This window comes from Poeciliopsis prolifica, unplaced genomic scaffold, assembly GCF_027474105.1.
Source record: "Poeciliopsis prolifica strain line A6 unplaced genomic scaffold, Auburn_PproV2 SCAFFOLD004, whole genome shotgun sequence".
NCBI classification, from domain to species: Eukaryota; Metazoa; Chordata; class Actinopteri; order Cyprinodontiformes; family Poeciliidae; genus Poeciliopsis; species Poeciliopsis prolifica.
This window is the reverse complement of record NW_026562379.1, coordinates 5,791,904-5,816,913: the sequence shown is the minus strand read 5'-3', so window position 1 is coordinate 5,816,913 and position 25,010 is coordinate 5,791,904. Positions and strand designations below refer to the sequence as shown.

The 25,010-nt window shown below is 37.9% G+C and overlaps 1 protein-coding gene across 3 annotated transcripts in view; it reads right to left on the bottom strand.

The window, feature by feature from the left end:
* LOC129358841 (acetylcholinesterase-like) overlaps positions 1-25,010 on the bottom strand; it is a 47,131-nt gene that overhangs the window by 16,271 nt on the left and 5,850 nt on the right. For 2 of the 3 annotated variants that reach the window (XM_055028040.1, XM_055028037.1), the window contains exons 3-10: positions 22,950-23,184; positions 22,191-22,323; positions 21,939-22,090; positions 19,960-20,146; positions 19,054-19,364; positions 17,543-17,752; positions 17,309-17,466; positions 16,656-17,042 (exon numbers count right to left, since the gene is read on the bottom strand). The exons of the other annotated variant lie outside the window; for it this stretch is intronic. In XM_055028040.1, the coding sequence (XP_054884015.1) occupies positions 16,954-17,042; positions 17,309-17,466; positions 17,543-17,752; positions 19,054-19,364; positions 19,960-20,146; positions 21,939-22,090; positions 22,191-22,323; positions 22,950-23,184 (1,475 nt within the window). In that variant the 3' untranslated portion in view covers positions 16,656-16,953. Of the gene's footprint in view, positions 1-16,655; positions 17,043-17,308; positions 17,467-17,542; positions 17,753-19,053; positions 19,365-19,959; positions 20,147-21,938; positions 22,091-22,190; positions 22,324-22,949; positions 23,185-25,010 lie in introns of those variants that run through there. 3 annotated transcript variants of the gene reach the window in all.

Sequence of the window (25,010 nt, the reverse complement as noted above, 5' to 3'; positions counted from 1 at the left end):
ATAATCATAATAAATTTTGACAAAGGAAACATGCATGTAAAAACATAAACCAAATGTTATACCTGTGTAAGCTCTGTAAACTGTGGAGTGCAGATTTCTTTTCCCCGTAGTATTGGGTTTCGCACCACCATGTTGCTGGCAGGTTCAGGATGTTTCCCCTTACAAGAAATACACAGAAAGATGTCAAACTAAAGAACAAATAAATGGATGAGTGAGCAGTTTGTTAGGACATAATGGGACTGATTTGGCACAGTTTAGATTTTTGCCCAACTTGCAAATAAATTAATTGATAGCAGTTGAGCTTTTTTTTTCATTGCCTACAAAAAAGAAATATTCCAAACAAACTATGAGAGAAATTATATTTGACACAATATTGAGATTACAACAAATTTTATATGGCGATTATAAAATACAGGTGGGAAAGGAACGTAAATGGCAGTGTGACACAATCAAAGGAGGAATAAATTGTGTACATAACTATAGTACTGTTATTTTAAGATCATATGTGTATGACAGTATGTGCAATGTATATAATTTAGTATATCTAGTATATTTATATATCACATCCCATAGGACAATGTGTTCCACTCTTTTTTTCTTACCTGTGTTCTTGGTCTGTGCCATCTTTGTGCAGGCCAGTGCAGGAGGAACAGTTGGCAGCTGGAGTTGGGAGTCGTGTGCAGTCTGGTAAAGAAGTGCAACTACATGATTATTCCTGTAGCTGCACAGCTACAGGAATAATCCAGTAATTCAGCCTTTTCTTTTCCAACACCCAGTGATATCTAAAATAGACAACTGTTTTAGTAACACATATATACATCAATACATATAGCATGTTTAGCTTTAAACAATAGATTCTAGTTTGAAGGTAAGCTTCAACAACAGCAGAAAAAACAGACTGTTGCAACCACAACAAAAACAGAAAACAAATAGTCCCCTCTGAACAGGAAGATGTTAGAAAAAAGCTCTGAGTTGTCCAGAAGTTGTACGTGGAAGTTCTTCATCTGTCACATATGATCAGGAACTCGAACTACAGAACAAGAGCCAACCGGCTTTCTGACTGTTTCAAACCTGCAGCTTATGTGGTTCCTCATTTTTCTTCATGGATCTGAAGCATCTAGCTCTGACAACTACCTGTCCCTCGACAATATTGGACACTGCAGGCATGCAGGAGTAAAGCACAGTTTCAACATCAAGCGTCATCTAGTATCTCATAACTAAGTCCTAGCCTGCTGTTTTTCACAAACTGCACTGGCAAATACATTTCAGAATGTAATCAGAATATAATTGAAAAGTTTCAATTATGTTTGTCTCCAATATTCCACGTAATTTAGCAAACTAAGTTAAGCTTCATTACGATGTTTGTGTAGTTCATATATTGTAGCTAGCGGTTAGCTCGCTAAGCTACGTCTTTTCTTACCTTGATAGCGTGGATATATCTTTCGAGGAAGAACTTGTATCCTTTCACACGTTTGTTGGTGGATGAATTAGCCGCTGCGGTTTCCTCCGCATCAGCGAATTGAAAGGGCTGGCAAATTAAGTAAGGACGATGAAAAGGACCGGAGGAGGAGAGCCATTTTTCAGAGTACTTGAATTACAGTCACCAAAACAGGAAGTGCCTCAGCCCTGTCAGATAGAGCTTCCGGTTGCCGTGAAAAAGGTCTGTTGACCTAACAGTAATGAATTCAGACTGTGGACAAGATTTCAGGAGGAACAGGATTGAATCAAACACAATTTTCATCATGCAGAATGAAGGAAGCTAAGATCTTTCAAGGTTTGCAACAAGATGCTGCAGCAGCACTATAAACAGTGTTGGTACTGTACTGCTTCCCCCTCCGCAGAGCCCGGATGGTGGACCAGAATTGCCTCGAAGCCGTACAGAAATCTTTCTCCAAGGCCTCTCCATCCAAACTCCTCCCAGGCCTGTGTTTTGCCATGCGTCGAGATAAGACCGACTACTTCAAGCTGAAACCTCTCAACCCAATATGAAAAATAATCTAGAGGTAAATAATTTTTAAACTTAACCAATGCAGATTATCTTGGAGCATGGTAAATTGGCTTTGTATGAAACCAATGAAAGTAGCCAACAGTGGATTATTTTCATATGTGTTTGAAAATTAACTTTGTTGACCATTTTATGAAAACAGTTTCATTTCTAAAAGTTTTCTATTATTGTTAGATGTGTTTTCTAACTAAAGTTCTATTCTCAGTCTTAATTTCATCATCCCTGCAAAATGAATTAAATTCATTATCCATAAAAAATTATGGTGTCCCAACTTGTGGAGACCTTATAGGGTTACAAGGGGTGCCTAGCTCCAGAGGTCAAAGGTTAAAAGGCGACAGGTTGGACAGGTTGGACCCTGGATAGGTTACCATCTATCATGGGAATTTAATTCAGCTGCAAAATGAAAAGTGACCATTTTTATCAAGATTTATGTAAAGTATTTACATATATTGTTGGAGCTGCTTATGAATTTCTTTAGCCTAAAAAAATTGTGATCTTGAACAAACATGTTAATAATGCACTGAAATACGGTGAGTTTGATGATCATAGGATTGTTCATTCCAGACATATTAACCATACAGATTAATTAAAAAATGAAAATTCCTCCATCAGCACACAAAGAAACATTTTTTCTATACAGTTTCTAAACCCTGTTTATTCTGGGCCAGTGGTTGTACCAGCTTTCAGTGGATGGTGTTATTTACTTGTCTACAAAACATTTAATAACTTTTGCACAACAGAAAATTTACTCAACTAAAGGATACTTTTAACTCTGTGTTTTATTTTTGTTAACATAAGCATTTCTATCCGTTAATTTTCCAAGAAACATAACATATACATGACCGTGTCTTTAGCACAACATTTTTCTCTTCTCTTTTTTTTTTTTTTTACTCTGAACAAGACTCAACACTTCTTTATGCTATAATACCACTAATTGGCTGTTTAAGGATGAAAGGTTGTCTGCCATGTGTATGTAAGCAATATGCAAGCAATCTCATGGGAAATGTTGGAGTCAAAGCTCATCATGTGGAGTTTAGTGCTTAGTCAGGAAAATATGTTTTGGTATCCATACTCGTTTCCTTATTTATCCTAAGAAATGCTGACAGTGTCATGTGTAGTCCTGAATGAGTCACTTGTGACATGCGCCTGTGAAAAATGAGATGCAACACAGAGGACAGGAAACACAGTCTCAGGTAAAAATATATAAAATATAGGAAAAAGGAAGGAAAGTATAAGATATAGAGAGAAACTAATTTAGCGATGAAAACAGCAAGAAACAGCTCATTGTTGCAGATGTTAGATAGAAAAAAAATTGTTTTTCTTGAATGGATATGTGCTCTGTTTATATTTGAATGTTTATGCTTAAATTATTTTTTTTTATCCATTTTTACCTGTTTGGTATAACTGCTTGAAATAATTTACAGGCTGAATTTGTTTTTTTTGTTTCATTGACAAACACTAAGCATTCTTAGACTCATATCTTTACTAAATTCTTTTGACTTTATCATGATGCCACAAAAGGAAATAGTGTGTTTGAGGTGTTACAACACATCCAACTTATTTGCTGGTGAACTATTTTGGATTTGGGTCCTGCTGTTCAATCTGTCATAAGTGCAAATAAGTTATACTATATTTTTGGCTTTGGCAGCACATTTGGTCCATTATCGAGTCCATTAATGGACAAACTATTAATGTAATTTACGTCAAAATCCTATTCAGTGGGGACTGAACTTAATTTCACATAATGTTTCATAAAGACGGAAGAGGTTGAAATATATTGGCCTCCTTATTCAATTAACTATTTAATTTAAAAGTTATCTTGTGTAACCTGTTTGTCTGTATTTGTGTCAGAACTACAGGTTTTTTGGTTGGGGTTTTTGTTTTATGTATTTTTCTGTGTTTCTTAGTTCATCAGTTACATCCTAGTTAATTTTTGTTTCATCTTTTGTGTTCTTTCGAGTTTCATTATTTGATGATACTTACTTCTGTTGGATCTTTCTCATTCTTATGTTTCTTTATATCAACCCACATCATCCGGTCACTGCGTCCACACCCTACCTCCCAGTATTTAAGCTTCTTTCTCTTTGTCACTAGTCGCTAGTTTGTCCTCAGCTTGCTCACTGGTTTTCTTGCTGTTCTTCTCGTGTCTCTAGTTCGGTTTGTTTTGGATATTTGTTCCCCTGGACTGTGTAACTTTTGCAAGTTGGCCTCTTCATTTATTAAATCTTTCAGTCAAGAACATCTGTTTAAAACACTTTAAAACACATAATGTCAATTTGAAGTAAAGGGGAGAAAAAAAATCAATTTATGGGCTAATCAGTCAGGGCTTAATTTACATGTATGTAAAATAATTCAAAGATTCTTTTTTCTGGTGGTCATATGGGTAGAACCGAACAGCAACTCCAATTTCACACCCTGTTGTTTCAATAATAAGATGTAAATGTTTGTGGTTCGGATTCTCCCCCTGGCCCCTTTCTCAGTTTGTACGAAGCCTTGGTGGACTATATATATTTAGGTGGCAACTAAAAAAAACCAAATCCAATTTAGTTGACTACAGTTCTGGAATACATGCAAAATGAAATATAAGTGCAGGGAAATAATTAATTAGGATGATGAAGAGAAAATAAATGGGACATGTGTGTGTCCACACACACACACATATATACATTGTTTATATATATATATATATATATATATATATATATATATATATATATATATATATATATATATATATATATATATATATATACATAATGGCGAACCAACCAGACATTGTCGTAGTGGATAAACAACAGAGGAAAGCCGTTGTGGTAGATGTAGCAATACCAAGTGATTGCAACATCAGGAAAAAGGAGCACGAGAAACTAGAGAAATACCAGGGCCTCAGGGAGGAACTGGAGAGGGCCTGGAAGGTGAAGACCACAGTGGTGCCTGTGGTCATCGGGGCCCTCGGGGCAGTAACCCCCAAAACTGGAGCAGTGGCTACAACAGATCCCAGGAACAACATCAGACATCTCAGTCCAGAAATGTGCAGTCCTTGGCACAGCCAAGATACTGCGCAGAACCCTCAAGCTCCCAGGCCTCTGGTAGAGGACCCGAGCTCAGAGGATAAGAACCACCCGCGGTGGGTGAGAAGGGAATTATATATATATATACACATATTTCAAGATGTATGCATGTGTCTTCCCCAATGCAACGGTTGAAGGAATTTTTCTGTGATCAGAGTTTTATAGATCTGTCATCATGGCGATTCCAGCTGTGGTGACACCTTCCTGCATGAAAATGAGTTAATGCTGCATTCTTTGTCTCAATGATTTGCCAGTCTCTTTTGTTCTGTATGCAGTTTCGTTCTTTTTGTTCCTCTTATGATTGTGCCAAACACGAGCACTCTGACTTCAGTGGTTTGGAATCAGTTTCATAAGTAGGGTTAGTTGAACAATAAATCACATCCTCTGGATAAACTGTGTTGGCAAAACGTTGGGTCGGAAAGATATTTCTTTCTCTGGACTAAGTCTTCTATGGCATAAACCTTTTTTTAGTCCCTTGAAGCTGATTAAACTTTAAATAACAAATTAGAAAACATGCTCTGACTCTGTTTATGATTAAATGTTGTCCTTCTTCTAGGTTTCTGTGTAAGAGGTCCCTAACCAAGAAATCAATGAGCTGATATGTCATTATAGGGTGCTGTCCAAGGTGTATCCCGTCTCTCGCTCAGAACGTAGCTGGAGATAGGCACCAGCACCTCCTGACCCCACTAGGGATAAGGGTGAACAGAAAATGGATGGATGGATAGATGAAATAATGTTAGGAAGCCTACAAAAACAACAAAAGCCTTTCATGTTCAAATCTTTCTCTGAACAGTTTAAGTCAATGACTCTCAATCTGCTTTCCATAAGGACAGCTTTGTTTCTGGCGGTCAAAGGTTCATGGATTTACGTGTTTTGTCAGAGGACCAAAGCTGCTGTACCACACATGAAGCTTTCACTGACGGCAGATTTAAAGTGACCTTGTCTATCATGACTAAGAACATCATCGGCCTGTGGATAATCTGGGATTTTTCTGTTTTCTCCCTTTTCATCAAGCTCTGAAATGCAAAGATTGCACATCTGTTGAGGACTTTCCAGTTTGTTGTCTGTGACTGTAGCATTCAAAGTAACTTTTTTGTGATCCACATTTGCTCGTCCAAATCCCTCCAACGGCTTATCCAATGTGCTATGTTGTACATATAGATGTCAAACAGTCTTTCAATATAAGTTCAGGGAGTATTAAGTTCACCAAAGAGAATGCAGTAAAGTCTGAGAATGCAAATAAAATAAATTGAAGTTCAAGCTCATTTTTGTGCATGTTAACCTTGTTTCATAGCAAGATGATAAACCATGTTTGGTGGTGCCTTTGGGTATTTTTAATACAAGAGTAAAAATCCAGAAACTCCAACCTTTCAGTGCCTTGTGACACTTTTAAAACGTTGAACCTGAATCAGCATCACACCACTCAAAGTGGATTCTGTCTCGTTTCTGGGGCACCAACAAATAATCTTATAAGCCTGATCTGCATTAGAGAGTCCCCATGCAAAGTAGCAGCTAAAAGATTTATGTGTAATACCACTACAACATTTGCTTGATTCGCCACACTTCAAAGCAAATATCAGATGTAAGATAGGTCAATTTTTTTTTCTCCCTCTAATCTTTTCCCATCAGAGACTGTTGTTTCCTCTCCTCGAGTTGGAGTGGGCACCTTGGTGTACACAGCTCCCGGGCAGAGCTAACTGACACTTAGTCCCATAGCTCTCTTCAGCCAGGAAGTGGGGGTGTGATATTCACAGATCCTTACAATTTTTTAAAAAATTAACCATAATAGTAACCTCAAAAGCTGGGAATCTAAAAGTTATGTCCTCCCAATGTATCAAATTATAGGAGATTTACTTCAGTAAAAAGTAAACATTTTTACTTAAAATGTTTTTACATTGAGTAAAAAATGTTTGTCCATTGCTTTGATATTTATCAAAACACTGATAAACATTATTGTAAGTGCATCACATAAACTCACAAGGTCTGATTTAATATTTAATCTCTTCCTTCTTAAAATTACACAATTCACATTTAGACCTGGTCAAAGCAATTTGCACGAACACAGACGCAAAGCCTTCCTCTTTCTAAGCACACTTTAGAAAGATGAGACTAAACAGTTTAACCACTTTGACTCAGTGTGTGCCCCAATACACCTCACTTCTTTCTCACTTCTTCTTTCTTTAGAAACCTTTGCTCAGGGAAACAAAATCTGTAATCAGCTTAGTTGTGTTGATGCATCAGACATTTTTAATCAGCAGTATTGAAAAGAGAGCAGCTCAGCACTAAGGAGCTTGGCAAATGCAGAAGACTGAAAAGAGAAATGAAGTGATGAGGCAAGAAGTGCTTATTTACTTTTTATTTATCTATCATAAATATTAAGAGAGTTGTGAGACTTTAAAACTTTTAGAGCAATTTAAAGATCATCTTTATTTTAAATTAACAGATAGATCACAGAAATAACACAATAAATAAATGTATTCAAGTTGCCTGGGAACATGAGTGATAGTTAGCAAAGTTACATTGCCTTATGATTAAAACATGCTTCAGTTGCTGCATCGTTTTGTCTGGGATGGGAAAAAACCCCAAACGGTGGTTTCTAAATCCTTACAACTTATTCAAAATTTTTATCACATATTGGGGAAAAAAATCCCTGTGAAGTAAAGAGAGTCAAGGGTGCCTCAAACATATATATATATATATATATATATATATATATATATATATATATATATATATATATATATATAAAAATTTCCCTTTCTCACCCACCGCGGGTGGTTTTATCCTCTGAGCTCGGGTCCTCTACCAGAGGCCTGGGAGCTTGAGGGTTCTGCGCAGTATCTTGGTATTTATCTCCTCCTTTGGCCAGCTGATTATTCCAGCAGGGTATCTGATTACTGGCAGGGCATAGCTGTTTATCGCACGGATTTTGTTCTTGCCATTGAGCTGGCTTCTCAGGACTTGCCTTATTCGTTGGAGGTATTTAGCTGTGGCTCCTTTCCTTGTGACCTCATCGAGGTTGCCATTTGCTTGTGGTATACCTAGGTACTTGTAACTGTCCTCTATGTCTGCTATTGTTCCTTGTGGGAGTGAGACTCCTTCTGTGCGGATCACCTTCCCTCTTTGTGATCAGCCGACCACACTTCTCTAGTCCGAATGACATCCCAATGTCAGTGCTGTAGATCCTGGTGGTGTGGATCAGTGAGTCGATGTCTCGCTCACTCTTGGCATACAGCTTGATGTCATCCATGTAGAGGAGGTGACTGATGTTGGCCCCATTTTTGAGTCGGTATCCGTAGCCAGTCTTGTTGATAATTTGGCTGAGGGGGTTCAGGCCTATGCAGAACAGTAGCGGGGACAGAGCATCGATGTGTATATATATATATATATATTGTTGCTGGGCTCCAGCATGTACGACATCCGGAGTTGTCCTTGCTGATTATAAGAAAGGTTTTATTTTCCTTCATACAAAAGTCGCCTGTCAACATCTAACCCTACCCAGCAGAACGGGGAAAAACAGTGTACTGCTGAGCGACAGCGACGCATTCACTGACATCAAGTAAATATGACTACCAAAAATAAATTTACAAGACGGACACAAAACCAAGTTCAGAAGAAATTAATAAACTACAGTGAACAATGAATTAACTTATAAACAAAACAGAATTGGTGGGGTACCTTATCAACTAATAAATTTGATGTCTCTCACACTCTCCCCCACTTTAAAAATGTCGTCTCGACATTCAAGTGTACAGGTTACAGTACAGTTTAGCTTCATTCTTTTTTTTTCTTTTTTTTTTTTACCAAGACCGCCAGTAACCTTGTACATTTACACATTTAGTAGCTACTGTTCCGTCTGTGGAACTTGGTTCTCCAAGTGCAAAATATGTCAAAGTCTGTGGTCTCCTTCGCTCTCTCCTGGGGCGTGGACTGGGCTGTCTTGCCTCTACAGCCTGTTCAATGTCAGAACCACTTTCCACATCCCCTGAGACCATGATGTCCACATCCTCTGGTTCAGCAATGTTGATATTTTCCTCATTAGTTTCTGTAGAATCACCCTGACCAACTTCTGTTCTGTGCAGAGATTTGTTGGCACAACTGTCCATTTGTGGCACAAATTCTGTAGCCAGGGGGTCCAGTTCAGGTGACCTGTTCGGCTCTGGAAGAGGCCATGTGAAAACCACATCAGAGAAATCCTCATCTGGAATCTCCTCCTCATTTCCTGTCTGTTGTGTCAGTTCCAAACGTGTTTGCCTCTGTTTGTTGTCATGTCTCTTCTTTGTATTCGTACAGGTTGCATTCGTGTTCTCATCTGAACACAGAGGGAGGAAATCACAGGGCAACAACATATTTCGGTGCAGAACTCTTGTCCTGCCTTTCCCATTTTCTGCCTCCAGTTCAAACACAGGACTTTCCTCCCCCATTTGACGCTTAACCACATAGATGTTATCTTCCCAATAGGAGTGGATTTTGCCTGGCCCTCCCTTTTCAGCCACATTTCTGACAAGTACACGGCTCCCGACTCGCAGTCCTGGACCGTGTATTCTCTTGTTGTACTGTATTTTCCCTCGGTCAGAAGACTTGGCTGCATTCCTGGAGGCAATGCTGTATGCTTCAGTCATTCTTTGTCCCCATCTGTCCACATAGTCCTGGTAGGAACCCGAACCTTGCTCTCGCTCAAGGCCAAAAAGAAGATCAGCTGGTAACCGTGGCGACCTCCCAAACAGCAAGAAGAAGGGAGAGTAACCAGTGGCATCATTAACAGTGCAATTATATGCATGTACGACTTTGCGGAGGTGATTTTTCCAGTCTGTTTTCTGTTCCTCCGTTAGCGTTCTTAACATCGACAGAAGAGTCCTGTTAAATCTTTCTGTTTGTCCGTTCCCCTGTGGGTGATAGGGGGTGGTGTGTGAGCCCTTAACACCAGACAGTTCTTTCAGGTGATGTATCAACCTGTTTTCAAATTCTCGTCCTAAATCATGATGCAATTTTTCTGGAAAGCCAAATCTGAGACAAAAGTCATTAAACAGTTTATCTGCCACCGTTTTTGCTGATTTATTTGTAGTTGCGTAAGCCTGAGCAAAGCGGGTGTAGTGGTCCATAACTACCAGAATGTACTCAAAACCACCTCTGCATTGTTCCAAATGCAAAAAGTCAACTGACACTAGCTAAAATGGGTGAGTGGTCTCTATGCTCAACATAGGGGCACGTGCATGTCTATTAGGTTTTTTTTTTTAGACATTCACAAACATTGGTGACAAAATGTTCAATGTCCCTTTGCATTTTTGGCCAAAAGAAACGATCCCTAATCAGATTGAGTGTCCGCTCTGAGCCCAAGTGACCCATTTGTTTATGTAATTCATCGAGCACCAACGGATGGTACACTGAAGGAAGAATTAGTTGTTTTTTGGTTTTGGTTGTTCTAAACATTGTTCCATCCTCTGTGATTTTTAGTTTGCTCCACTCTCTAGCCAATGCTTTAAACTCAGGACTCTCAGTTTGGAGTTCATGTGCAGCAGGTCTTTTGTTTTGCAGCTTATACTCGTACATTTTACCTATTACAGGGTCTTGCCGTTGTGCTGCACAGATTTCCTGTCTTGGTATTGGTTGAATTGTCTCCAAAAGTCTTTCTGCTCCTGATTGTTGCTGCAGGACACCAAAAGAGACTGCATTCAACATTGGTGCTGGTTCTGCTTGCTGCACTAAGATACCCTGCTGTGTGGCTACTACAGCGTCTTGGCTAATTGTTTGTGTGCAGCTTTTCATATAGTCTTCAAAATCAAGGGGCATTCGAGATAACCCATCTGCATCTGCATTTGTTTTCCCAGGCCTGTATTTTATGGTAAAATTGAAGTCTGCCAACTCCGCAACCCATCGCTGATCTGACGCGTTTAATTTTGCTGTGGTCAGAACATAAGTGAGTGGATTATTGTCAGTGTAAACCACGAAAGATGGGGCATGAAACAAATAATCCCTGAAGCGCTCGCAGATAGACCATTTTAAAGCTAAAAACTCCAGTTTACCTGCATGCATATGATAATTTTTCTCTGGTGGGGTTAGAATTCTAGATCCATAAGCTATAACTCGTAGCTTGCCGTCTCTGCGTTGATAGAGAACTGCCCCTAATCCTGCTTGAGAAGCATCAGTATGCAGCACAAATGGTTGGTTTAGATCTGGGTATCCTAGAATAGGAGGGTTTGTCAATTTGTCAACTAGGCAGCACAGAATTTGATGATGAGTTTCTGTCCATTTAACAGGGAATGATGAGGGCAGCTGTCCCCTGTTCAGTTTGTTTTTCCTCTGTTTTCTACTTTTCTGGTTTTTTGAGCCTTGGAGGGGGTTTTTAGCGTCTGCTGGGGTTGCAATCAGTTCATATATTGGTTTTGCGATGCATGAAAAGTCTTGAATATAAGATCTGTAATAAGACAGAAAGCCCAAAATCTGTCTCACCTCTCCCACTGTGCTGGGTTGTTTTTCTCTGAGTGCCAGAACGGGGGCAATCTCTGCTGGATCCATGCTATGACCCTCTTTTGACACCATCCTACCCAAGAATCTAACTCTTGGCTTAAAAAGTTTACACTTCTTAGCAGTAAGTTTAACCCCATGTTTCTGGTATCTTTGTAAGACTGCTCTTACATGTTCAACATGGTCCTCAAATGATTTACTGTGAACCAAATTGTCATCAAGATAAAGTAGGCAGACATCATCACGCAAGCCCCACAAACACTCCTCCATGCTTCTCTGAAATTCTGCTGGTGCTGAACTGAGTCCAAATGGGATTCTAGTCCATTGATATAAACCCCATGGAGTAATAAATGCAGTGAGTGGCTGGCTGTCCTCATCTAAAAACCCTGATGATAAGCCTTTCCCTGGTCCAATACTGTAAACCAGGAGCTACCGGTCAGGCTGTCCAGCATGTCTTGTATTCTGGGAATAGGATGTCTATCAGGTACTGATTTGCGATTAAGTTCTCGATAATCTACACAAAGTCTGAGCTCGCCTGATTTTTTTCTCACGCAGACTATCGGCGAAGAATAGGATGACTTTGATTTTGTAACCCAGCCTCTGTTTATCAGATCCTGCAGGTAGGTTTTTACTTCCTGGTGCAGGGGTTTAGGCACACTAATGTAGGTCTTTTGAACTGGTGTTTGATCTTTGAGGGTAATGTGCATGCGAAGACTGGGAATACAACCAACATCACTTTCGTCTTTGGCAAAAGCTTTACACTCCTCTCTGAGCATTGTTTTCACTGCAAGCTGCTGCTCACCAGTTAAATGATCTAACTGTACAGGAGGATCCCAAACGTTACTCATGTCACTGCTGGCAGGGGATGAGGCTTTAACATCTGCATCACTTGTCATGTTGTTAGTTTGTTGGTTCTCTACTGGTTGCAAAGCAGCTGGGTATATTGCTTTTACAGCCTCGATGTGGCCTAGAATAAGGCGTGGTTTTAAAGTTACATTATAACCTGTGGTGTTGGTGACAGACACCGGGACCAAGACTGAGGTGCCCCTCTTCACTTTAAACAGCACCTCTTGCATATGAAGTCCTTCTGGATTGCTGGTATTCAGAGTAGGACAAAATAACATTACAGTGTCCTCGTCAGCCTGTATGTGGGTTCGACAACGAATGGTTCGAGTTTCATCAGAGCCAAGGATAACTTTACGCCATCCTGTTTTTACTTGAATCTCCTTTCCAGGATTCTGGGATGTCTGTATTAACTGGATGATAGTCTTTGCAGAATCAACATCAATGTCAAAAGCACTGCTCACTATGTTAGCAATATCATTTTTATTACCTTGTTGCTCCAATTGCTCTTTGATGACTTCCTCTATCACATTGTACCCTATTATAGGGTCTTGAGCCACATTTGGGTCGCTAGAGACGAGCACGGGCACTAATAGGCTAGAGCTGGATGTTTTAATCCCAGTAAGTTTAAAATCTATGGGAATCCACCCCATAAATGGTATTTCCGTTTGATTAGCAGCAAGCCCATTTAATGGTTCTGGTCCCAAAAGCTCATCTATCTCCCTTATAGTGGTGTGAGGCAAATGCTCTGCTCTCCAGTTGTCATTTATCACTGTAGCCTGTGCACCTGTGTCCCACAGTGCTACAACTGGTGAATTGTCAAAAGTGCAGCTCACCATTTTACGCCTACCAATTAGCTTTACTAGTTTCTTCCCCTTTTTATCTGAGGAAATGTCAAAATTGTCTACAAGTGGAAAACAACTCTTCATTTTTTTCACCCAGATATTGTTCTGCTAGTCTCACAGCTTTACATGTGTGCTTATGTCTGTGCCAGTGTTGTGTCTGACATGCTTTGGAACAATACATGGTAGCTGAGCAACCTGAACACCTCTGGAGTGGAGCATCAACTGTTTCTTCCCGGTGGCAGAAAAGGCAGCAGCGGGACTCTACATGTGGTGGCTGGGTCACTGCTGGTCCCATGGCAGTGGCCCTCCGATGTTTTCCTGCTGCTGACGTGGAGCTCTTTGAAGCAATGGGTGCAGTCGTCTCCTTTTCCATTGCTCTGGCAGGCTCTTCAGCCCCTCCTTCTCTGGGTACCCCTGGCGTCCGATGTCCTCTTTGCAGCATGCCACTTACTGGTGTTCAGGGAAGCGATGAACATCTGCTTTACCTCTGCAACCTCGTTTCTAAGTTCGCTCACCAAGGTGTGCATTTCAGGTGGAGCAGGAGCTGTCGTCTTTTCGTCCTTGGTTTGAGATCTGCTACGTGGTTCATCTTCAGTGAGCAGCTGGTTGATCCTTGTGGTTTTTGAGCCGTTTCTCTTTAATTTATTTAGCCGCTCTGTCTCAAGATTTGAAGCTTCATTAAGTTTCTCAATCAGTATTTCATCGGTCACATCAGGGTCGTCAAGAAATGTCTTGATCTGAAATTTGATGTTATCATTTTGCAGTCCTGTACCCACTGATCTTAAAAACTTTCTTCTCACCAGGTTCACGCTGTAGTCTTCTGCTTCTTCATTCCTGGATGCATATAAAAGCCTGTCTTTAAGCTCTATGGCCCTGAATAAAAAAATCTTGAGCTGACTCTTTTGGGTCCTGGGAAAGATTAACCAGTTTTTGGTACAAGTCAGATGTGTCATCTTCTCTGTAATGTCCTTTTAATATCGTCTTTAACTGTGGGAGCGTCAAATCGGTCTTTATTTCCAGCATATCACGCAGCTTAAGACCAGGGCTGATTGCTCTTATCACTGCTTCAATAACTTCGGGCTCACTGTGACCCTTCCGGAGTCCATTTTCTATCTGGCGCAGCAGGCTGGTGTAGGACAGCCGATCACGCTGACCGCTCCCTCCTATTTGGCCACAGATGCGAAACTCACGGCGAATAGTCACCTCCGGTACTTTGGCTGATGAGCTCAACCCGAAGCCGGCAGCGGCTTCCTTTAGTCTGAGTTTTTCAGCTATGGCTTTGACCTCCCCTTCCAGCTCGTCATATTTGCTACTTGTATCGAACGAGTGGAGAATTCCACGACGCTCCTCTTTAACTTCCGGTCTGCCCAGAGCCCATAAAAGTTCCTTTACAAACTGCGCAGCGTCATTTGGCGTGTAGCTGTGTTCAACTTCATCCAGCTTATTTTCTACAGCCCTCATAAGCTGGCGTCTGGTACTTTCTTTCGTGGGCTCCTCCTCTGTAGCAAAGCATTTCAGTTGATAACTGACTTCCAACAGCCGATCGCGACTTAACTGACAAAGCGCGGCTGTGACTTCGTCTCGCAGAGGTTCCAGTTCCATTGTGGGGACTCATAAAAATTTTCTCATACCTCTTAGATGAAAACTGTTCTTAAATCTTTTAAATTTTAGGTCCGATGGTCGGAGAGAGTTTTACTTGAGCGGCGCACAACGCTACCGTTACCTGCCAACGGTTCTAAACGTCTCCGTTCTTGCGCCGAAAATCCTTTTAAAACATCTCTCCTGGCTGGCTCGCCATTATATGTTGCTGGGCTCCAGCATGTACGACATCCGGAGTTGTCCTTGCTGATTATAAGAAAGGTTTTATTTTCCTTCATACAAAAGTCGCCTGTCAACATCTAACCCTACCCAGCAGAACGGGGAAAAACAGTGTACTGCTGAGCGACAGCGACGCATTCACTGACATCAAGTAAATATGACTACCAAAAATAAATTTACAAGACGGACACAAAACCAAGTTCAGAAGAAATTAATAAACTACAGTGAACAATGAATTAACTTATAAACAAAACAGAATTGGTGGGGTACCTTATCAACTAATAAATTTGATATCTCTCACATATATATATATATATATATATATATATATATATATATATATATATATATATATATATATGTAAAACAAAAATGTTTTTCTGGCATATATATATATATATATATATATATATATATATAATATATATATATATATTATATATATATTATATATATATATATATATATATATATATATATATGCCAGAAGGATTAGAGAATGATTAGTATATATATATATATATATATATATATATATATATATATATATATATATATATATATATATATATATATATATATATATTAGATTAGAGAATGCTTCCTATGTTCTGGAAGAACATAGGAAGCAAGTTATTCAAACAGTGTAAGAAAGAAAATAACTTCTCTCCAGCTTTAATTGCCATACCTCTTAAACAGTCCATTACTCATTGTTTTATGACATAGGACTTTTTTGATATTTCACAGAATCTTTCTTTTATATACTTAACACTAACAAAGTGTAAATTAATATTCCAAAATAAAGTAAACACAAATCAATGAAAAAAAAAAAACAAATTCAAATCAACAAATCAGTGCAGATAAAAATTAATTCACCCTCGTGGATAGTTTACCTTTTTAATGTTTTTTTTTTTTTTTTTTTTTTACATAATTTTAATGCCTGAGATTTAATTTACTTATTCTGATTAGTAGACAAATTTTTTTCTATGGACAAAAGCACCTAACATGGTGACAACAATAGAAGGGCAGCATATTCTTTAAGACAGATATTGGTTAAGAATCTAACATTGTGGACACAAACATTTTTCTCACATTTGTTGGACACTTAGTGAGTTTTCATGTTTGAGGTTAGTTCAGATGACCAGAGTTGTGTCTGTTTGTTGCAAGATTAAATAGTAGAGGGTTAGAGCTAATAAGCTTGAACCCCTGAGTTTAAATTTCTGAAAACTCAGAAACTGACAGGAAGTTTTTACTATGCATGTATGCAATATCTGAAAGCCAAAAAGATGATGCAGTAGTTATGTAAGCTTTTGATGGGTTAAAGTTCTTATGTGACATCACACTTCAGTGAACCTTGTAACTGATAGCCATCTTGGTAGGCAGTTGCTATGGAGATGCAAGAGCAATAATAAACAAACCACAAGCTTAGAAATAGCTCTAACAATTGTAGCTTATAAACAAGAGAGAGAGAGAGAGGCTACTGGACCTTCTTCTGTTGTTAGTTACCTATTTGTGTTTAATAACAAGGTGTTAAGAAAAGCCAAGGAAGAACTGGTGGCTTCTTGTGTGTCCATAACAAATGACAAAAAAAAAAACAGTCAAAGGCACTTAGCATAAACCTATTTTAATAATAAACCACTTTATAAACCATTTCTAATCGGTATAGGAAGCAAGTTATTCAAACAGTGTAAAAATATAGATTTTTTGCACACACATACTGAAGGGCCTTTTTCAAACTATGCTTTGCAGTGAACCCTTAAGTAAAACAGGCTATAGGGCCCCGAGAATCAACCTACAGCCTTCAGGTGGTGCTCTGAGAATATTTGACATATTTAAGAAAAGCAAGCACCCACCTGTTACACATTAGACATTTAACACTTGAACTAAATAGAGAGCAGGAGCTCATTCAATGGGTTAAACTGATAACTAACAAAATAAGAAGGAACACCCAATTGTGTTGAACAATCCCACTTGAACCGCACTTTGTCAGGGAATCTGTGAAAGACAAAGAGCAAAGAGACTGTGTGTGGGATCAAGTAATCTTTCACAAGGAATGGTTTCAGTTACAAACTTTAATTTCCTCTTTTGAGTTGAAATTTTGTTTAGAAAATTAGAGGAAACCAGAACAGCTAATCTCAACAGGTAAAACATCTCTTTTCGAAATATGAACAAAAACTTCCCAACTAAAGATGCATTATTTGAAACTTAACATGTACATTTGTGTCAGACTGTGTAGAGGGATTTGTTAGTGTGTGTCTCACCTGACAACTTTTGATATTCAGGCATCAAGGTGTTCCACAAATAACATTCATTAGCTTTTAACCTCTTCTTTACTCCTTGACTGTCATTATTCAAAGTGACATACTCCTGAGCGTCAATGGTAAAGACTGGCCAAGCACCTTCTTTAAACCCTGGATTTCTGAAAAGGTAAAACAAAAATGTTTTTAGGTTTCTCACAATCCTTGCATGACTGACTGACAAACTGTTTAGCCTACCCATTTCGGGCAAAGTCAGCAAAGTGCTTCATAACTGTCTTGGAAATAGTCACTTCATCCTCTGAGTACTTTAATGAAGTGTTCAGAGGCAGCCCAAAGACAAATTCTATCTCGTAGCCATGCATAACACCTGCCCATTTTGGCCAAGGATTTTTGGATGACACGTGGTCAAAAAAATAAAAAAAAGTCTTACCACCGTGTTCTGCATACCTAAAAAAAATAATGAAAAGACAATAAATACATATTTGCATATTTTTGCATAACAATAGGACTTAACAGATGTCAAATAAGTTCATTAATCTCCTTTTCCTTAGAAATATCATCACAGTTCAGAGGTGACATTATTTCAGTGCAGATAAAGCCCCAATGAACTCTGACATTTGAAACCCTTTTGTCTAAATTAGGACCACATCTCACTACTCCAGCCACATGCTTTATAAAGTTAGTCATGGAACTAAAACAAAAGTACTGAGCCATCTCCAATTGTATTTAATTTTTTTTTAGTATTATGAACTTCGTAGTAGCTGTATAAATATACATTATGCTTTTGCTACAAGCAGCATCTAAAGAATCCATTATTTATTTTTTTATCTTGAAAACCATTGATAATATCAAATAATTAAATGTTTGAAAACTTAATTTTTTTTGCCTCAAATTATCCATTTGCAGTTTTGCACTGTAACTAATCAAGACATTTTTTTGTATTGATATTTTTGAAAAGATAAGAAAACATTCTTTACCCCAAATGCATTGCAACCACCTTCAACTTTTTTATAATTTGGCCAATTACAAACACAACATTATATGCACAGGGATATTAAAAAAGTGGCAGTGTTACTGAAATGTATTTTAAAAAAATCAACTGAAACATTAGAGTAACTACTGATATTTTAATTACTTATTTGTGGTAATTATAATTTTTGCTGATAGATCATTAAATTACATAACATGGGATTAGTATGTTACATCAGACCAATTAAACAAAACATTTAATGGAAAAATGTGGCCTAAATGGCATTTCTAATCTGAAAAACAGATTAGAAATGTTTGTAAACATTTCTAAAATGAAAACAATAATAATAATGATAATACAGACCTTGGGACACTTAAATAACTTAGAAACATCATAATATTTAAAGTAAATAATACCGAACAGTAGTTGAAGCTTCAACCAAATTCACATTTAGATTTGTTAAATATGACTGTATGTGACTGAAATTTTATGTGCTGGACTTACTCAACAAGTACATAATTTTGAAGTATAGGGAAAATTATGTTTTTTTTTTAACCTGTGTTTGGTTCTCATTTCAATTTCAATTCAAAAATACTTTATTAAGTATGTTGTATTTATACTTTATAGAAGTATACAGATACTTCTATATGGTATAGTAGTTCTATAAAGTTTTGTTGGTATTGCTAACAGGGATCAAACATATGTACACCACAGTTAGAACAGAGGATGTTTTTCTATGTAAAACCATTTATCACTTAACCTGAGACCTGGAACTTACTTAGTAGCAAATGCCATTAAAGGACAATTAAACAGCACATCTCCAACCATCTTTGCCATTTCATCACGGTTGGATTTCGCATTGTTTGCATCTTCCCAATTAGTGTAGTCAAAAACAGCAGCTTCTTTAACAAGCTCACTTGAATTTGTGAGTACTAGTGGTAAACCATCCATAAAGTCCTTCCTGGTGATGAAACTTTCCCCCTGGCGAGTGAAACCAGGCATTCCATAAAAAAGAAAGTAAGATCCTTCATCTTTATTCAAGCCGATCAACAGTTCTTTTTTGGCAAGAGTACTTATGTTTAGCAACGTCTGCAGAAGAAAAAAAACACAATTAAAATACTTTAGTTGGACACAATCCTCAATTAAAAATAGTCTTAATCTTAGGTTTTCATAGACAAGTCAAATTTTCTTGTTTCACATAGGTTTCTAAGATCAGTTTAGAAATTATGTTGAATTGCATGTTTTATTGGCAGTGAATGTCTCTATCCTAGGGAGTAGAACATTAACAGGCAGTAACCACACAACTACTGGTTTAACATGAGCAAAATGTTTTCTGTCCATATCCAAATTAAGACATTTCTGGGACCACAAATTTATGGTGCCATACGGTGGAAAACCTACAGGAATTTACCACAAAATCTTACTATTCAAAAAATAAATAAAATTAAGTATGTACTGGAGTTAAAATATTTAACTTTCCCTTTGAATGTTTGGAATTCCATAGGAGAGGAGAGAATTAGAGGTCCTTGGTCACTGAAACAAGGTTTGCTGTTGTTTAGCAAGAACAGCATTCAATACATTAGCGTAGCATTCAATTCAATTAAAATATTGTAAGTAGTATGTAAAACATTTGCAGCTCTTCACTTGTTGAAGAAATCACTTATTCAAACACATAGAGACTTACTTCTATATCTGATGGTATGAAGTCTCCATCAATATTTGGGATAAAAGGCACAGACAAAACTGAAGCCGGTACAAGATTTTCATATTGCTTGGTTACTAAGTCTTCAACATGAACATCCTGCAAACAATATTCCAAACGGTATGGAGAACCCACGGGGCATCCTAGCAATTTTGCTAGTTCGACGGTTCTGTTTGTTGGGAAAAAATTTCAATAAATCAATTAGTTGGCACCAAGCAGGAACTGCAGCACCATGTAAAGTAAATAATACTGAACATTTACTGAAAACACTAAAACAAAAACAAAAAAAAGATGGGATAACGGGCAGGATGAAAATCTAAGTTCTGGGTGTTGGGATCTTTGATTGTCTCTGTATTTTTTTCTGGATTTATAGCTTTGATAATTTGCTATGTGTGTTTTGTGTTTGTTATTGTTTATTTCAGTCTGTTTTTCATTAATTTAGTTAGAACATGTTTATTATTAATTTCTTGTGTTTAGTTTAGGAAGCATTTGCATTTGTGGCGCACAAGACATTTATATGGAATAGTCGAGGTAAATTAATAGGGTTAGGGTTACACATTCTCACTGATTAAGATATTCCAGACATATTCCTTTTTATTATTAAAAACAAATACTTGCCCATGTAATGTGTAATGCAGTAGTTTGACACTGATGATTAATGGAAATGGTCACCACTGTAATCAACCATCCTCCAAGTGCCAATCTGAACAAGGTGACTTTTAATACTAATTCAATTTTAGAATTAAGTCAATATAAGCACATTTACATCTACATAACATGTGACAAAAAAGAAAATATTATATTTATTTATATTTATTGTCACAGCTGCTGCTGAGCTGTGATCACTCACACCTGATCATCATTACACTGATCTCCAGCTGCTGCCATATAAGGACAGATCTTTCTCTTGTACAGCTTCAGATTGTTGTGAAACCCTCAGATTGCTGAGGGTTAGTCACTTGAGTGATTTGCCCAGTTACTAACCTGTCTGTCTCTTCCCTTCTGTCCAGTTGCCCTTCCTGTCCCTGATCCTAGCCTACTCCATTGGATTTGGACCTCCTGACTTTGACCCTCCATTTGTCTGACACTGAGATCAGGAACAGCCTGACCTGGATTTGGATTCCCTGGGTCTGACCCTGGCCTGTCTGACTGTGAAAAAGCTGATCCCTTAATAAACACCTGTTCTGTATTCACTGCGCAGTCCCTGCATCCATCAATGTCTTGATCATGTCATTTACATCCAATTGAGGTCTCACATAATTTTTTTTTTTAAATGGGTCACACTATTTTTGGAAATAAAGTGGTTCAATTTTATCATTTCACTTTAAACAATATAAGATTAAATTCATGAAAATTGGGTTTGATCCTCTTTGAGTTAAATAACACTGAATGGAATAATATTTCAGTGCAAATAGGTGAGTTTCGGAGATTTGTAGGTTGGTATTGTCAAAAAAAAAAAATTAATAATACCAATACTGATACTGATAATTTTCATTGAAGTTTTTATTTAAAACTACAAATCTAACTAATTGGTGTAGAAAGAAAGCAGTCCTTGGGTGTTTAAGTTAAAAGATAACTAAAAGAAACAATTATTTCACTTGATAATATTAATGTTAGTCACCCAGTTTACAGCATGGCCATGCGATTTTGAACTGCTCTAGAACATGTTCAAAATGACACTTCAGTATCAAATATTTTTACTATATGGCTACAACGTATTTTGAAAGGTAATTATCATCCATACATCCATTTTCTAGCACCCTTGTAATGGGTTTGGGAGGAGTGCTGGTGCCTCTCCAGCTAACATTTCAGGCTAGAGGTGGGATACATCCTAGTTAGGTTGCCAGTCTGTCACAGAATAATTACCATACTTCAGAAAAAAAACAAAAAAACAACTAAAAAAACTACACAATATATCCACCACAATAACTCAACGAGCACAATACTAACCACAGACATACCTGTGATATATCTCAGTTTTATTTGCTAAGGCCCATGCTGCATTAGGAACGCCACTCTGCATCACAGCCCTTTGAAAGAGGCTCTGGCTGCCTGGAGAGACCAGGTGGAACCCCACAGATGCTGCCCCAGCACTCTCTCCAAATAATGTTATCTGGGAACAAAAGTAAATGGCAGTGCATTTAAATTCATTCATTCATGGTCCATACAATATCACTCTGATTTTAGAAAAAATAAGGACAATATTATTTTACCCTATTAGGATCACCTCCAAATGCAGCAATGTTATGGAACACCCATTGAAGTGCCAAACGTTGATCCTGTAGACCTTGATTTCCCTTGACGTTTGGGTTTCCAGCAATAGCCAGAAAGCCAAGTGGTCCCAGTCTAAAAATTATGACCGCAAGAAAGACAAAACTTACTAAAAGCGTTCACCATATGTCAGTGCTGTACTCAACATATTTTACTGTCACTTCCACCATGTGTTCAAACTGAACCTTATCATTTTCGCAGATAAAGTGATGTAAAGGAAGCATTATAGAAAATACAGCAAGAACAGTATAGAACAATATAGCCAAAACAAGTATGACAAATTATGTAAAATATTATAAAACTGGTTAATCTTGTGAATTTTTAGCAATTGCCTTTCTGCTTGCTGAAGGTTGTGAATATGAACATGTTTATATTAATGTTTCCAAGATGAATTTTGAACTGGCTTTCATAGTACTTGAGACAACCAGTTTAGTCAAACAGATGTTTGAGATGCCTATTCAGACTTTGTAACATCTTTTGTTCTCAGTTTTAGCTTCGACGTTCCAGATGACTCTCATGTCTGAACAAATGAGTCAGAAAAGAGTTGTGAAAAACTTGATTCTGTTGACATACTCCTTTTCTTTGAAACCAATGAAATCTTGACTCAATGTTTTTGAACAGAAACAGCCAAACATACAGAAAGCCGAGTCACAAGAAGTAGGATTGGGTACATCATGGTTTCAATTGAAATGATTTCTCACCTGTAATTCATAGATACCACAACAACGTTCTGAGATCTACACAGGAAATGACCTTGGTAGACATCCAGCGAGGATGTTCCTGACACAAAGGAACCTCCATATATCCAAACTAATACAGGAACAAGATCTTCCGGTCTCAGTCTGTGTTGGCTGAACACAGGGGCCCAAACATTCAAGTACAGGCAGTCCTCACTCACAGGGGTGTTTGGATTCCACATCTCTGCACCTTCAAACCCTGCAAAAAAAATCACATTGTTATTAATAAAGTTTGATTACAGCCAGAGCAGCTGCAAGATTATAAAATCTTTGAGCCCAGTGAAGTCTTTATCACAAGCACTTCACAGATTAGATATGCTGAACTGGCTCTTAAATATAATCTTAAGGTTAAAGACTATTTATGATAAATATTGTGCAAAGTTATAGATCACTCCATAATTGGTCGATTATTGACAAGACGGGAACAAGGTGGAATAGAGCTTTTTACAAGTTTTCAGAGTTGCACATAATTCCTGCAGATTATCTGAACGTCTTTGGAAGCTTTTCATTGGTGCTACATTTTTTACTTATTTTCAGCACGAAAATCTTTAGCTTAGTGTTTAGCTGTCCATCACCAAGTAGAAGGCTGGTAAGTATAATGAGTATATAAAGTATATATTTTAGTCTGCGCATAAAGCAAAAGTTTTGTAACTTTCCTCATGAACAGGAGAATATTGTAGAAATTACAAATATTTTTACCTTTAGGTCGTGCACAAATGACAAATTTGTTGGCATCCCTCTGACCTCAACCGTCATTTAAATGACTTGAAAATTACAATTACAATTAAAAAGGTAATAACAAATAAACATCCATTGAAAATTAACCAACAAAGATCAGACATTGCTTTTAAAATGAAGTTCAACTAAATCATTTTAAATCATAAACTAATGTACAGTCCTGTACAAAAATGATGGCACTTTTAGAAAAGAATAAAAAAGTTCAACCAGATAGGGATATGTTCAATAAAAGTGCGTCTTCTAATTAGTATTAAAGGTATGTTTAAGCTTGTAGTCAGTGATGTTCTTGTGATTACAGCTGCACATCATTTATCTAGAAATTTAAGGTACACAGGACTTTAGTAAACCTCTCTGGCTGTGGCCGCAGGTGGAAACTAATGACAAACTGAAGGAAAGGATAATATGAATGGTAACCAAAGAGTCCAGAACTCAACATCCAAAGAAATTGAAGGTATACTTAAAGGTCAAGTTATGTCTGGGTCAGAACACACCATCAGTAGTTGTTTGAGCAAAGTGAAATTCATGGGAGATGACCGAGGAGGAAAACAAAACATAAGAATATGAGCCTGCGATGTAGGAGAAGGCTTATTGACTAGCCACAAAGCGTTATGGAGAATAACCTGGACAGATGAGATAAAACTGGAGCTTTCTGGTAAGCTTAATATTCATAGATGGAAAAATGAAGCATACCACTAAAAAAACACTGTCCCTGCAGGGAAAAATGGAGAAGGCTCGTTTACATTGTGGGGTTGCTTTTCTGTATCTAGTGAAAACTATCAAGGCATTTTTGAGTAAAATGTGCTGTCTGTGAGAAAGCTTGGTCTCAGTTGCAGGTCATTGGTCTTCCAACAAAACGAAAACCTAAAACACACAGCTAAAAAACACCCAAGAATGGCTAAGAGCAAAACATCGGACAATTGTGAAGTGGCCTTCTGTGAGCCCTGCTCACAAAAATCTTTGAGCTACATCTGCCCAATGGGCCTACTCGCCAATAATTTGTGCTGGAAATGCAGGACGGAAGCAGGAGCTTTTATACATGTGATATGGGAATGTAAATGTATCTCCCCATTCTGGCAAGCAGTGTTACAACACATTGGAAAATGGATAGATGTGGAGATACCAATGTCACCAAGACTATGCTTACTGGGGGATCAGTGATACCTAACATATCAAAACAACAAAACACCGTGGTACAGGTGGGGACGGTTACAGCTGCCAGAATAATCCTCAGACTATGAAATCATTAACTGTTCCGAATATTAAAAGTTGGTTGGGAACAATGTTGGA